Genomic DNA, 14301 nt, shown 5'->3' on the forward strand with positions numbered 1-14301 from the left:
ATTATCCATAAAACATTTTATATCATACAAAAAATTAATTGTATTACTTAATTACTTAAATGTTACTTTATGTATATTTATAACAATAAATTATAGAAAATATTACATATATATATATATATATATATATATATATTACTTATTTATATATTATATTTATGTATATTTTTTATTATATATATTATTTTTAATTTCAGTTTTAGTTTAGTTTTTAAAAGTTACTTTAGTAAATTTTAGTTATTAAGTTAAAACAAATTAAAATGAGAAACTAGCTGAAATAAAGTTGTTTAAATTTTACTTAATTTCAGTATTTGTTTATTTTATTTCAAATATTTTTTTTTATTTTAGTTTCAGCTTTAGTTTTAGTTAACTATAATAACCCTGTGTGCAACTTTTTATTTGAGTGTTAATTATAAAATGCATTTAATTATATAGTTATTAAATAAACTACTCTCAGTTTCAGTTTTCAGCGAAATAAACTTTGGTAAATATCACGCATGTTTGAGCATCAGATCTTTCTTGCACTTTAACAACAGCAAAACATGACTGTGAAAATGTGTATTTTAAAACATGAAATAACTGCAAGACCCTCTAATAACCCGGCATCCATAAGTGTTCAGAGAATTAACTAGAGTTCATTATGCAGAAGGAAACTGAAGGTTCGAGTGTGATTTAGAGCCGCTCTCGTGTTCGGAGCAGGTTTGGGATTGAAGCCAAAGAGGCCAGAAGATCCCGCTGACAGTATGAGGTGAGCAATGAGAAGATAAATGAAGCACATACAACAGCAAACTGGCCTGCTTTACTGGAGAACAGCAAACAAAAACTCATGAAAGTGGATCACGATGTCCAGATAATCCAGGTCTGCTGGAGAAACTTTCTCAGAGCTTCAGCTCTTTGTTATTAGGACACGACCTGCTGAAGAACCTTCAAGAGATTCTTTCTAGCAGTCGCACTTCTGAACTAGTTGCTTTGACCCTGTAAACTCACCAGGGTTATTATAAAAACAAACAAAAAAATAAAACATTTCTTATAAAATTATATAAAAATTATTCTCTCTCTCTCTCTCTCTCTGCAAAATGACTAAATGTAAATGTAAATGTAAAATTATTATTAGAAAAACTAAAACCATTAAAAACATTTTCGTTACATTAAATAAATTTAAATTAAATTAAATAACATTTTTTTAAACTAAACTTGCCAGCTAGTTTCTCATTTTAATTTATTTTAACCTGATGTACTAAAATTACTAAAACTAAAATAATAAAAAACAAATATATCATAATTTTATATAAATATATAGAGAACATAAAACAGAAAATATTTTTAAAAATTCTAAATATTAATAAAAACTATAACATATAATACAATATCTCAGTTATACTAAAATAACAATAGATCCTTCAGCAAAAGTCTGAAGATGACTTGATGATTTTAAACAAGACAAAGCAAGCATTAAAATGCTAAAACAACTAAGATTAAGATATTTCTTGTTTCAATTCACTCCTTCAACAACCTGATATTAAAATAAGAGTTCTAGACCTGTAAAAATCATGGAAAGTAATAAAATATTAAAACACAATGGGCATTCCAGTTATGCCAAGATCTAAAACATTAGAGAAATTCTGAGTGAAAAATATTTATGAAAATCCTTGTCTTTAGCAGGGAAACTGGATGCATTTCTAAACGAAGAGCATTGTATCTAACGATGTTCACGGCTCATCACATGAAGAGTAGCTCTACGATACAAACGAGCCAGAGCTTCTACATATCAATGCATGTTGTTGATAAATCAATACGTAAAAAAACTTATTTTTTAAGGGAACAATCACACCATTTTTCTTCCAAGTTTTAGTTTTAACAGTAAACCTCTGTTGTGCAAGACTTTGTTTGCCAAAAAAATGAAAGGGTTTGTTTAATTTTCATTTTAATAAAATATAAATTCAATTAATGTTTTATGCCTGCATTTGATTACCAGAAAAATTTAAATACACAACAAAATATTGTAAGTACATAAATTAATTAATATTATATTATTATAAAAAATATTATAAAAATAAAGTCTGTGCACACATTCTGCAATGATAAACAGTAGTAAATCAAAATGTAAAATTTAAATAAATTTCAAATCAAATCTCTTAAAATAAAATCTTATAAAATCTTTTAAAATAAAAAAAATCGAAATAAAACACTATTAATTCATAAAAATCTAAAATTAAAATAAACATTTTAAAAATAAATTAAAATGAAACTTAATTCATAAAAATATAAAATTAAAACAAATACTTTTAAAATAAATTAAAATAAAACACTTAATTCATAAAAATATCAAAATAAAATAAACATTTTAAAAAATAAATAAATAAAACACTTAATTAATTCATAAAAATGTACAATTAAAATAAATACTTTTAAAATAAAAATGTAAAATAAAACACTATTAATTCATAAAAATATGAAATTAAAATAAATACATTTTAAATAAAAACCAATCAAAATAAAACTAATTATTAATTCATAAAAATAAAACTTTTTAAAATAAAAACAAAACAAATAAAACAATTCACTCATATCAATATAAAATTAAAATAAATACACTTAATATAAAACAAATCAAGATAAAACACTTAAAATTAAATACTTTTAAAATAAAAACTAAATAAAATACTTACTGACAATTAATTCATAAAAATATAAGATTAAAATAAAAACTAATCAAAATGAAACACTTACTAAATATTTAATTTGTTTAGCTGCATGTCATGTGACCATTAACGAACATCAGAGAATCATTAATATGGGAATGTGTTGTTAAATTATTGAATTTGCGATCAAAGGGCTTGAGAAAGGTTTGGGAATCCCTGCATGAAGCTGCAGACGGTGTATGTACATGTGTTTATCGTCTAACAGTCATCGATCATGAGCGAGTCCTGCTGAAGTGTTTTAAGCGCTCAGCTCATCAGCTGTGAAAGTGGATCATTAGTTCTCTTTCTCCCTGAGGAGCGACGCTTCTCATAAGAATAGAAAACGCACAATGAAGCCAAAGCAGCAGCGCGAGCGGCGATACATCATCCCCGTCTCAGCTAATTAGCATCACATCCGGCTCTGAGATCAGAACTAAAGCCGGTGAGGACAGTGAGCACGTCTCCATCCACAGCTCAGGACGAGAAACATGCAAAAAAAAGCTAAAGCGCACTAAAGTCAACGAGGAGCGATGTGGAAGAATCCAGTTAGTCGCATATATGAGCTCGACTCAGAAACTTCACACCAACAATAACTATGACGATAACTACAGTCATAACTATGATTTCTGTCAGGACCACTATCGTCAAAGATGATTGACAATTAGCATACAGTTTGGATAGGCGGTATGGTTCTGTTCTGGGCAAGAACTCCCTGCGCCTCCATGCAGCCTAGCATGGATGAGAGCAGGGAGAGCAGCGATAACCCCCCCAGGGTAAACAGAACAGAACCAACATAAATGTATTGCAGATATCGTTAAAGTTCAATAACGTTATGTACACATTTTAGAATTAGTCTGATTCAAAGGAGAATCAGAAGGCTGAATCCCGACTGACAGAGGAGGAGCTGGGGATGGAGGAGGGTAATTAGCTATTGAGCAATGCAAAACTGCTGATACTACTGCAGGACCTTACATATGAATGCTTAGACAGGTGTCGTATTCCCATAGGTTGATGGGGATCAGCTGAGAGTCAGCTGATGCAAGCTTGACTAACGTGACCTGCCAGAACTAACGCTACGCTAGATAACTACAACTATAACGGTAACAATAAAAATAACGGTAACTAGGTTATAAACAAAAACCACAATGATAATTATAATACCTACAATAATAACTATAACGATATCCACAACAACTATACTAACTATAACGGTAACTATAATGACGACATTAATGATAACACAATGACAACTATAACCATGACAGTAACTATAACAATAAATATAACAACTATAACTACAACGCTAACCACAACAACAACTATTACGACTATGACAATAACTAAAATAACCACAATAACTATAACGAAAACTGTTATGATAACTATAATGACAACTAGGGATGTAACGATTCACTCAACTCACAATTTGATTCACGATTTTCTTTTTTAAAGGGGTCATATGATGCGATTTCAAGTTTTCCTTTCTCTTTGGAGTGTTACAAGCTCTTGGTGCATAGATAAGATCCCTAAAGTTGCAAAGACTAAATTTGTTTAGCATCTCAACCGATTTGAATTGTCACACATTTGAATCGATTTTCAACCGGCTCACGGTTAATGACAACTAAAATAACTATTACGATAAATGTAATAACTATAACAACAATTATTACGATAACCACAACGACAACTATTAGAACTATAACAATGAAATATATATAACGGCAACCATAAAGATAACTAGGGCTGGGTGATATGGCCAAAAAAATTATCACGATAATTTAGTCGATAATCAGTCGATATTGATAATTACCACGATAAATGTCAAATCTTTATTTCTTTCAGCACTCTCAGAAAAAAAGGTGCGGTGGCTGTCACTGGGGGCGGTGCCTTTTCAAAGGGTACACTTTTGTACATTTTAGGTACAATATGTACACTTTAGGTACTAATATGTACCTTTAAGGTACCATTATGGACTCTTTTGGTACAGGAGTATGCCTTTTGAAAAGGTGCCAAAACCAGTGACAACTTTTGTACCTTTTTTCTGAGAGTGAAGTTTAAAGCCAGATTACTGCTCCAAAGTGAAAGCTGTAGAAACCAGACCATTAATTTTCCTTAACAAAATAAATATCTAAATAGAAAAATGTATTTCTTAGTTTCTGCGTGTTCTAATGAGTGATATTGTTTCAAATGAAGAAACAGGTTGGGGTTGCCTGATAATATTAATAATAATAATATCACTTTTTGTCTCTTAGAAATGCTCATTTGATAGTAGCTTGAGTTAGGATGCAGAGGTAAATTTTTGTTCATTATCAAAATCAGTAACATCTGTGAAAAATTGTAGCAACCTCAGTTTTATATGGTTAAATTGATTCTGACCAAGTTTTTATTCATTTATTTTTTTTTAATTAAGCATTGGTCTCCAATAGTAGCATACATTTACAGTAAATCATGATAAGCACAGTTAAGACCACACATATAGCACCTCAATACCATGGTAAAAATATAACTATATGGTTTTTAGGTAGCCTATTTGTATGAAAAACAGTAGTCTAAAAACATTCAGTATAAATGCACACATGCTATAGCTTAATCACAAATACATACTACAATTATATACCATTATTCTTTTAATAAAATTCAGTGTGAATATCCCAAATTTCTGCCACAATACCATGGTGCAGTGAGTGTTACTACAGTAAATCCATGGTAAATGATGGCGATTTGTAGATTGAAAAGCCTTCTGACTGTTTCGTTGCACACAGTGTTTCTCCTGTTTGGCTTTAAACTAGTTTAACTCACCGAGTCATTTGTGTTCATCACTGAATTCAAGCGCTTCACACTGACACTGGATCTCACAGCGCTGCTTAATGCTTGCGTGACCGAGTAAACGCATCTGGGCTGCGTTTCCCAAGAGCATCGTGGGCCTAAGTTGATCGTTGAACCATTGTCACCAGTAGAGCTGCGATCAACTTGGGCTTGAGATGCTTTTGGGAAACGCAGCCCTGCTCTAGTGAGCTCGCGCCACGCAGCAGTTTGAACTGTGATCCGAGCGGATAAACGGTCCGTGTGGCGCGATTCAAATGAGTTGCGCTGTTTCGTTCCGCTTTTGGCGCATAAACATTATATTGAACATTTATCAAACTCTTCATATCGTTTTATCAAGGAAAATTATATCACGATAATTATCATTATCGAATTGTCGCCCAGCCTTAACGATAACTGTAACTATAACTGCAACAATAACCACAACAACTATGATAGCTAAGACAATAACTATAACAATAACCACAATAACTATAACTATAAATGTAATAACTATAACAACAACTATAACTACAGCGATAACTATAACGATAACCACAACGAAAATAACTATACTGATAACCACAATAGCTACAACTTTAACTATAATAACTACAACAGTAATAACAACAACCACAATGTTAACTATAATGATAAGTATAACAATAACTATAACAATATCCACAACAACTGACAACTATACTAACTATAACGATAACTAGAACTACAACTATAATGACGACATTAATGATAACCACAATGACAACTATAACCATGACAATAACTATAACAATAACCACAGTAACTATAACAATAAATATAACAACTATAACTACAACTATTACGATAACTACAACGCTAACCACAACAACTATTATGCTATGACAATAACTATAATAACCACAATAACTATAACGAAAACTGTTATAACTCTAATAACAACTAAAATAACTATAACGATAAATGTAATAACTATAACAATAACTATTATGATAACCACAATGACAACTATTAGAACTATGACAATGAAATATAGCTATATAACGACAACCATTATGATAACTGTATTAACTATAACTACAACAATAACCACAACAACCATGATAACTATGACAATAACTATAACAATAACCACAATAACTATAACGATAAATGTAATAACTATAACAACAACTATAACTACAGCGATAACTATAACGATAACCACAACGAAAATAATAATAAATAACTTTAACAATAATGATAACTACAACAACAACCACAATATTAACTATAATGTTAAGTATAACAATAACTATAGCGATAACTATGATATGACCATAGCAATAGCTAGAACGATAACTATATTAGTATCCAAACCAGCAGACAATATTTCGTTCTGTTTATTATAAGCGCGTTCTGCAGTTGTGTCGTCTGTCGCTTTACATGTTCAAGCTCTTTAAAGTCAGTGGATTCTGATTGGCTGTCAGTGTTTTTATCGTTCATCAAATGGAAAAAAATTCTGAGTTGTAGCGGTAGACTCACTATTCTCTGAGAATGATTACTAAAACTTTATGGTTATAGATATGGTTATAGTTATCATCCATGGTGTGAACGAGCCTTAAAGGGTTAGTTCACCCAAAAATGAAAATTAGCCCACAAATTACTCACCCTCAAGTCATCCTAGGTGTATATGACTTTCTTCTTTCAGACGAACCAAAAGAAGTTAAATAAAAAGCGACCATCCATTAAAAAATTGCCAAATCCATGCACAACGCCGACCTCATACGTCATTCCCCCGGAGCTGCTTCCGTGTACAACTGTTGGCGCAAGCTACATTAAAGTGATTATTACGTTTTGAATATGGATATTTTTCTTACAAAAAGGCATCGATTCGCAACAGGAGGCCTTTGTTCACCCCCGGAGCCGTGTGAGACACTTTTTTTTATGGATGGGCGCTTTTTATTTAACTTCTTTTGGACTGATGCATGCAACACCCGCTGAGTGGCAATAAACAGCTTGAAAGATCAAAGACAATTTTTAATATAACTCCGACTGGATTCGTCTGAAAGAAGAAAGTCATATACACCTAGGATGACTTGAGGGTGAATAATTTGTGGGCTAATTTTCATTTTTGGGTGAACTTACCCTTTAACAAAGAGCTCAGGTTCAGTTACTCAATTAATGAAAAAAAGCTCAAATCTCTCAAACCAGAGAAAGATGATGAGAGCAGACTGTGAGACCAGTTTACACAATTAAAAACAGACAAACAATCGCACAAACAGCAGCTCTATAAATACACATGACACAAACACACAGAACAAGAAACACACACAAAATATACATGCCAGCAGAATCAGATGCATGTTTACGTCACATGCAGAATGATGACGTTTCTCTCATGTGAAAGCAGCCTGAGGGTGTGATTTCTCGTGTGGTGATGGTTCTCCTCACCTTGGCCTCTGACGTGGGCTCCAGGTAACACAGGCGGTTCCCCAAACCCTCAGCGCTCAGGCAGAACTTGCGGTTCTCCTTCTGAATGCAGGCCACACACTGCAGAACCACCTCATCGTCCTGACGGAAACAAACCAGAAATCACAGACACTGCTATTTAATGAACGCTCAAATCAAGCAGAAGTCCTGAATAAAAGATTATTATTTCTTTGTGAGGTTGAGATTTTCATATCGATACATGTTGACACTTTCATCCCAGTATACAGTGTATTATCACTGCATTGAATTAAATTACAAAAATAGGCAAAAAAGATAAACAATTTTTAAAATAACAAAAAAGAACATTTAAATGCACACACACACACACACACAAAAAAAGTATAAAGCAAGAAAACGTTCCAAACAGATTAAAGTGCAAATATAAAGAACACTAATGAACTAGGAAAAACAGACTTAATATTTTGTTTTTCTGCGATGTATATCGTGATATGAAAAAAATACAGAAATTTTCAATCAATCATCCTAGAGTTAATGGAGTGATTTTGTCGGGGAGTGCATGTGCATAGAAAATACAAATAATTTTAAAAAATTGAAGAAAAAAAAACAGGTTTAAAAAACATTTTATCCTTTAATAGGCCGAATTCCCACTGTTTTTGACCAATTCAATATGACTCTAAAATAATAATGAGTTTATTGTGATTATTGATTATAATACTGAGATTGTAATACTATGAAAAAAATATTAAGCAAAATAAGATATATATTCTAATACTGTAACAAATACTGTAAAATTAAAAAAAGTGAAGTAAAAATTTTACTTTACTTTAAAATGACTAAAGATTATGTTTTAATTTTTTTGTATTTAAACCATCAAGCTTTTATTTTGATGGGTTGCCAGCAAACAAAAACATTAGAGCGTCTCAGAACGGCTGGATTTACAGTGAATTAACCAATCCTTTATCAGACGCTGAAATACTGTACGATGAACTACACCTTTAATGAACATGAACTACATTTAATTAAATCAAATCGCACTAAGCCATAATCGCGCTATCGCCTCTATTTCGATATATCATGCAGCCCTAATCTGAACATTTTCAACCAATATCTAGAGCTCTTTCTCAGAAGGCTGCTTTGTGTTCAGGTTTGTTTCAGTGTTAGAGAGTGAATTAAACCCGATGACTGAATACAGACACATTCAATGACTGAAACATGATCAAACGTTCTATTGTTTCAGAATCACACTGAATTGCTCCATATGGAAGTGCAGTTTGTGTGTGTGTGTGTGTGTGTGTGTGTGTGTGTTTTTCTCTGGTGAATGTGCTGATGCGGTCAAGTGCCGCAGAACAATATCCAGATGCTTCATTTAATCGGGGGAAGTTCTGCAGCATCTTACCATCTGCTTTATTAAATATAAACCTCTAATTTACATCTGCATTATGCAGCACTGACACATCACTGAGGGTCAAAGGTCAACGGATCACACACCTTCCTCTGCCAATGAGATCAGCAAAAATAATGAAGAGTATGATGACAGCGGCTGTGGTTAATTAATGGAGAGGGGTACACAGTACACAGATCTGTATGATTACAGTGTAACTAACAAGTACGGTCACGTCTCATTTCATCTTATATTCATACATACATACATACATACATACATATGTGTGTGTGTGTGTGTGTGTGTGTGTGTGTGTGAGAAAAGAATATGAAGTGTGTGTGTGTGTGTGTGTATACAGACAGCGAGGCCAGGGCTGGGTCTGCCGAACAACAGTTTTCACATTCAGACACTCACAGTCTGCATGCAGGCTCAGTACACATATAAAGACGTGAGAGATATGATATATGTCTGTGATTTTGCCTCACTAGTCATGGTTCATGTTTTGTTTTTGGTACATATAGCAATCTAATGGTTATTTTGAATATATATAATGATCATTTTATGCCATTCTATGGAAATCATTCAATACCACGGTATTAGCATCTGTTACTATGGTATCAGTACTTTGTGTAAGGGTCATTTGCACGCGCACACACACTCACTCATTAGCTTGCATCTATTAGCACTCAGTCTGGATTTAACATGATATCCACAGTATTCATAACGACATTGGTTGCATATGTGCCTCGACAGCAGTGCTGGATCCTACCTTTGTGTGTGCTCGCTCAGCTAAAGGTAATGCACAGACACAAGGACTCCTGGGATCTCTCCCGTCACTGCAGCCTCCACATCCCGAGCAATGTCATCAGATCCGGACCGAATGCGCTCTGTGTTTGTTTACCGTTACCGCGAGAGAAGCCGGTCGCCGTGATCCTCGGTGTCGGCGCTCATGGGTGTGTAGCGCTGCTGATGATCCCGAGAGGCGGGGCACATGGAGCCACGGCGGCCGTCTGTGTGTAGTTTGGTAAAAACAAACAAAACAAAAGGGTATATATTTCATCGAGAATGTCATCAATTTAATGTAGAAATACAATGTAATTCCTTTAAAATTAAAAGTAAAAAAAATTTACTGAACATTTTTTTCCAAGTTTTTCACCTAATATTTATACATTAAGTCAGAGTTCTACAATTTAATTAATTAAATCAATTAACAATTAACTTAAGACTATGCATTTATTTACATTTACATTACATTTATTCATTTGGCAGAAGCTTTTATCCAAAACGACTTACAGTTGAGGAATACAACAATCATAAGGTGGCAATAAACATGAGTAATGCCCGCTATACAAGGTTTCAGTCATCATGCAAAATAGTAAAAGCTGGGACAGGAGGATAATAAGAGAATAGAAAAAGTGAAGGCATAGAATTATTATTTTTTCAATTATTATTATTATTATTGGAGGCAGCTAGATGCTCACGGAAGAGATGAGTTTTGAGTTGTTTCTTGAAGATTGTGAGGGATTCGGCTGTCTGGATGGAGTTAGGTAGATCATTCCACCAACAGGGTGCAGTAAAAGACAGTGGTTTTGTGCCTCTCTGCGATGGGACCAAGAGCTGCCGCTTGTTTACCGACCAAAGGCTTCTGGAGGGGATGCAGACGCATAGGAGAGAGCAGAGGTAGGAGGGTGTGAGCCCGTGGCTGTTCTGTAGGCAAGCACCATTGTCTTGAACTTGATGCGAGCCGCGACTGGAAGCCAGTGCAGAGAGATGAGAAGCGGTGTGTCATGGGTTCTCTTGGGCTCATTGGAAACAAGACATGCTGCTGCATTCTGAATCATTTGCAGAGGTCTGATTGCACATGTTGGAAGTCCAGCCAGAAGAGCATTGCAATAGTCTACCTAGAAATGACAAGGGCCTGGATGAGAAGCTGTGTTGCATGCTCTGTTAGGAAGGGTCTGATCTCCCTGATGTTGTGTAGTGCAACCCTGCATGATCGTGCTGTTTTTGCATTGTGATCTTTAAAGGTCAGCTGAACATCGAGGATCACCCCAAGATTCCTGGCTGAACACGATGGGCTTATCACTGATGAGCCCAGTTGGATGGTAAACTGGTGCTGTACTGATGGGGAGGCTGGGAAGATCTTTCTTTGCCAGGTTGAGCTGCAGGTGATGTTCTTTCATCCATGCTGAGATGTCCATCAGACAGTCTGAGATTCGAGCAGGCACCATTGGACCATCTGGTTGAAATGAGAGGTAGAGCTGTGCGTCATCAGCATAGCAATGGTAGGAGAAACTATGTGCCTGAATGATGGGTCCCAGTGATGGAGTGTATATAGAGAAGAGGAGGGGCCCTAGAACAGATCCCTGAGGAACCCCAGTGGAATGAGGACAGCAGCATATCCAGTTCTTCTAGAAAGTTGCCCAGCTGACCTTGAGGGCGATAAATAACTACAATGTGGATTTTTACAGGGAGTGTGACTGTGACGGCATGAAATTCAAAGGAAGTGTTTCGCTTTCTTCTTATAAATGCAATTTACAGGCACCGTGATGTATTAAGGTAGTAAAATCTGTAAAACATTAGTTAAAATTAAATAAATATTTCCACTGGTAAATTACTGGTGTTACTGTTAAAGGGGTCATATGATGCGATTTCAATTGTTCCTTTCTCTTTGGAGTGTTACAAGCTCTTGGTGCATAAAGAAGATCTGTAAAGTTGCAAAGACTAAAGTCTCAAATCCAAAGAGATATTCTTTATAAAAGTTGGGAGTCAAGAAGCGGAGTCCAGCCCGGGGTCGTCACATGTGCTTGCCGCAAGTCCTCCGGCCGCTCCTTCATCGAATCCGCCGGCCGGGCCGTTCTCAAAAGCTTACCGGCCTCGGCTCACTCTAGCCCGCCGTGTGTGATGCTTGTGAAAGCGAAACTACTTTATTTGGCCTGCCAAAAGAGGACACGACTAGAAATCAGTGGTTAAGTTGTATTTACAACACTGTTCCAGAACACGTCAACCCAAATATTTTTTTTGATTATTGAAATAAGTGAAAAATAAAATATAATATTGGATTAAAAAAAATAATTAATTTAATAATTTATTAAAATAATAAGATTAAGTTCTAAAATTTAATTAACTAAAAATGTTTCATAAAACATTATATTTTGATTTTATACAAGTGTGGCGGCAGCAACTATAGATAATCTCACCTCATTTCAAGGATATAACAAACATGTCTAAACATCAGACCTAAACTTATAATATAGTTACTTATAGTTCCACTTCTGTAAGTAGTACAGATTATAAACTTACATGACCTTATAATGACGGAAAGGGAGAAAGTATCCCAATCTGACCAGAAGCAGGGATAAAACGTATGAAAAATTATTGACCAGAAGAGGGAATATCAAAAGCAGATCATCATAAATGGTCATAAATATAATGCCTGCACAGAGGTGTTTTCCTGTGTCTATGGATTTAACTTTAACTCCCAAAGAGAAGACGGCTTGTTTTTGTGAGTGTTTGTGGTGACTGATGATTGATGGAGCTGTAGATGTTCTCAGGTCCTGCTGAAGTGACGCGTGACTCACACACTCAGTGTTCAGACGAACGGGACGCGATTATTTCCTGTTGCTGGGACTCAGATCAACTAATAACGCTTAACGCCGCTCAAAATCACCACAACACACTCATCACTAGTGTAACATCCATTTAACATCCCAGCCTGCCTCAAACAGCTCTTGAGATCAGAGCGAAAGCAGAGACCAGAGAAACCACTGCAAACGATGCTCTAGAACGGGTTCTGAAAGTGGGGTCCGAGAAATCATTTTAGGTCTGTATGATTTCTGCGATGTGGAAAATGCGTCATGAATCTAGTCATGAAAATGGAATTTACACTATAATGCGGAATGTCAAATCTTGGATGAATAAATCAAAAGTAGTGCTGTACACTTAATGAAATTGCTATATGGACTAGTGGCTGTATATATTAAAGCGCAAAAAGACTGCTATTTAAATATGAAGTCTGCATGTTGCGTGTCTCTAAATTATGCCATGAATTTCTGAGTGCAGAAATCTGACCGTTTCATTTATGAATGACAAATACATTATTAGGTTTTAGTTAATATTAAAACAGTGTAATCCAAAAGCAAGGATTATATAGGCTATCCAATTTAAATCCATAAATCTTAAATTCAGGCCTGAATATGTTTTGCTCAAACATCAGAATGACGTCTGATGTGAGCGGCTGTAATGAGACTGAAGTGACCGTGAGCTTTAAAGGGGTCATATGATGCTGCTAAAAAGAACATTATTTTGTGTATTTGGTGTAATGATATGGGTTTATGCGGTTTAAGGTTCAAAAAACACATTATTTTCCACATACTGTACATTATTGTTTCTCCTCTAGGGATATGCCGGTATCAAATTTTCATTTTGCGATTAATTGTTAATGCTTTTATCACGGTGTGCGGTATTATCACGGTATTGAAATTTAGTTAAAAAAAGTGCTGTCATAATACAGTATAACAGGTTTAATAACTTTTAAACTTATAACAAAAATAACTGAACATTTAAATGCAATAAAGCAATACAGAAAAATGTATAAAGTTAAAAGTTTTACACAGATTAAAGTGCAAAAGAACTATAAAGACCAATAGGTATCACTTTACAATAAGACCTCATTAGTTAACCTTAGTTAATGCATTAACATTCACAATGAGCAATAGCTACATCTGCTACAGAAGTTATTAATCTTTGTTTAAAATATGCAAGTCTTAGTTCATGTTAGCTCATTAAATAACAGTTGCAACTTTCTTTATTAATGATATATTAATATATTCATGAATGTTCAGAAAAATTTTTCATTGGCAGTTTGTTAACTAATGAATTAACTAATGTTAACTAATGAAGCCCTAATGTAAAGTGTGACCAATATCTAGGGCATGTTGTAGTCCAGATTAAAATGAAATATTCAAATCTGAATGGCTGTTTAAATAATTTAAACACCTTTCA

The 14301-nt window shown here is 34.3% G+C and overlaps 1 protein-coding gene across 1 annotated transcript in view; it reads right to left on the reverse strand.

The window, feature by feature from the left end:
• The window catches only part of LOC107678700 (ryanodine receptor 3), a 196980-nt gene that overhangs the window by 156457 nt on the left and 26222 nt on the right, over positions 1 to 14301 (reverse strand). Inside the window, exon 2 of the mRNA XM_016474072.1 lies at positions 7917 to 8036. Within this exon, the coding sequence (XP_016329558.1) occupies positions 7917 to 8036 (120 nt within the window). The remainder of the gene's footprint in view (positions 1 to 7916; positions 8037 to 14301) is intronic.

The sequence above is a fragment of the Sinocyclocheilus anshuiensis genome, unplaced genomic scaffold (assembly GCF_001515605.1).
Source record: "Sinocyclocheilus anshuiensis isolate Anshui unplaced genomic scaffold, SAMN03320099.WGS_v1.1 scaffold208, whole genome shotgun sequence".
Taxonomy (NCBI): Eukaryota; Metazoa; Chordata; class Actinopteri; order Cypriniformes; family Cyprinidae; genus Sinocyclocheilus; species Sinocyclocheilus anshuiensis.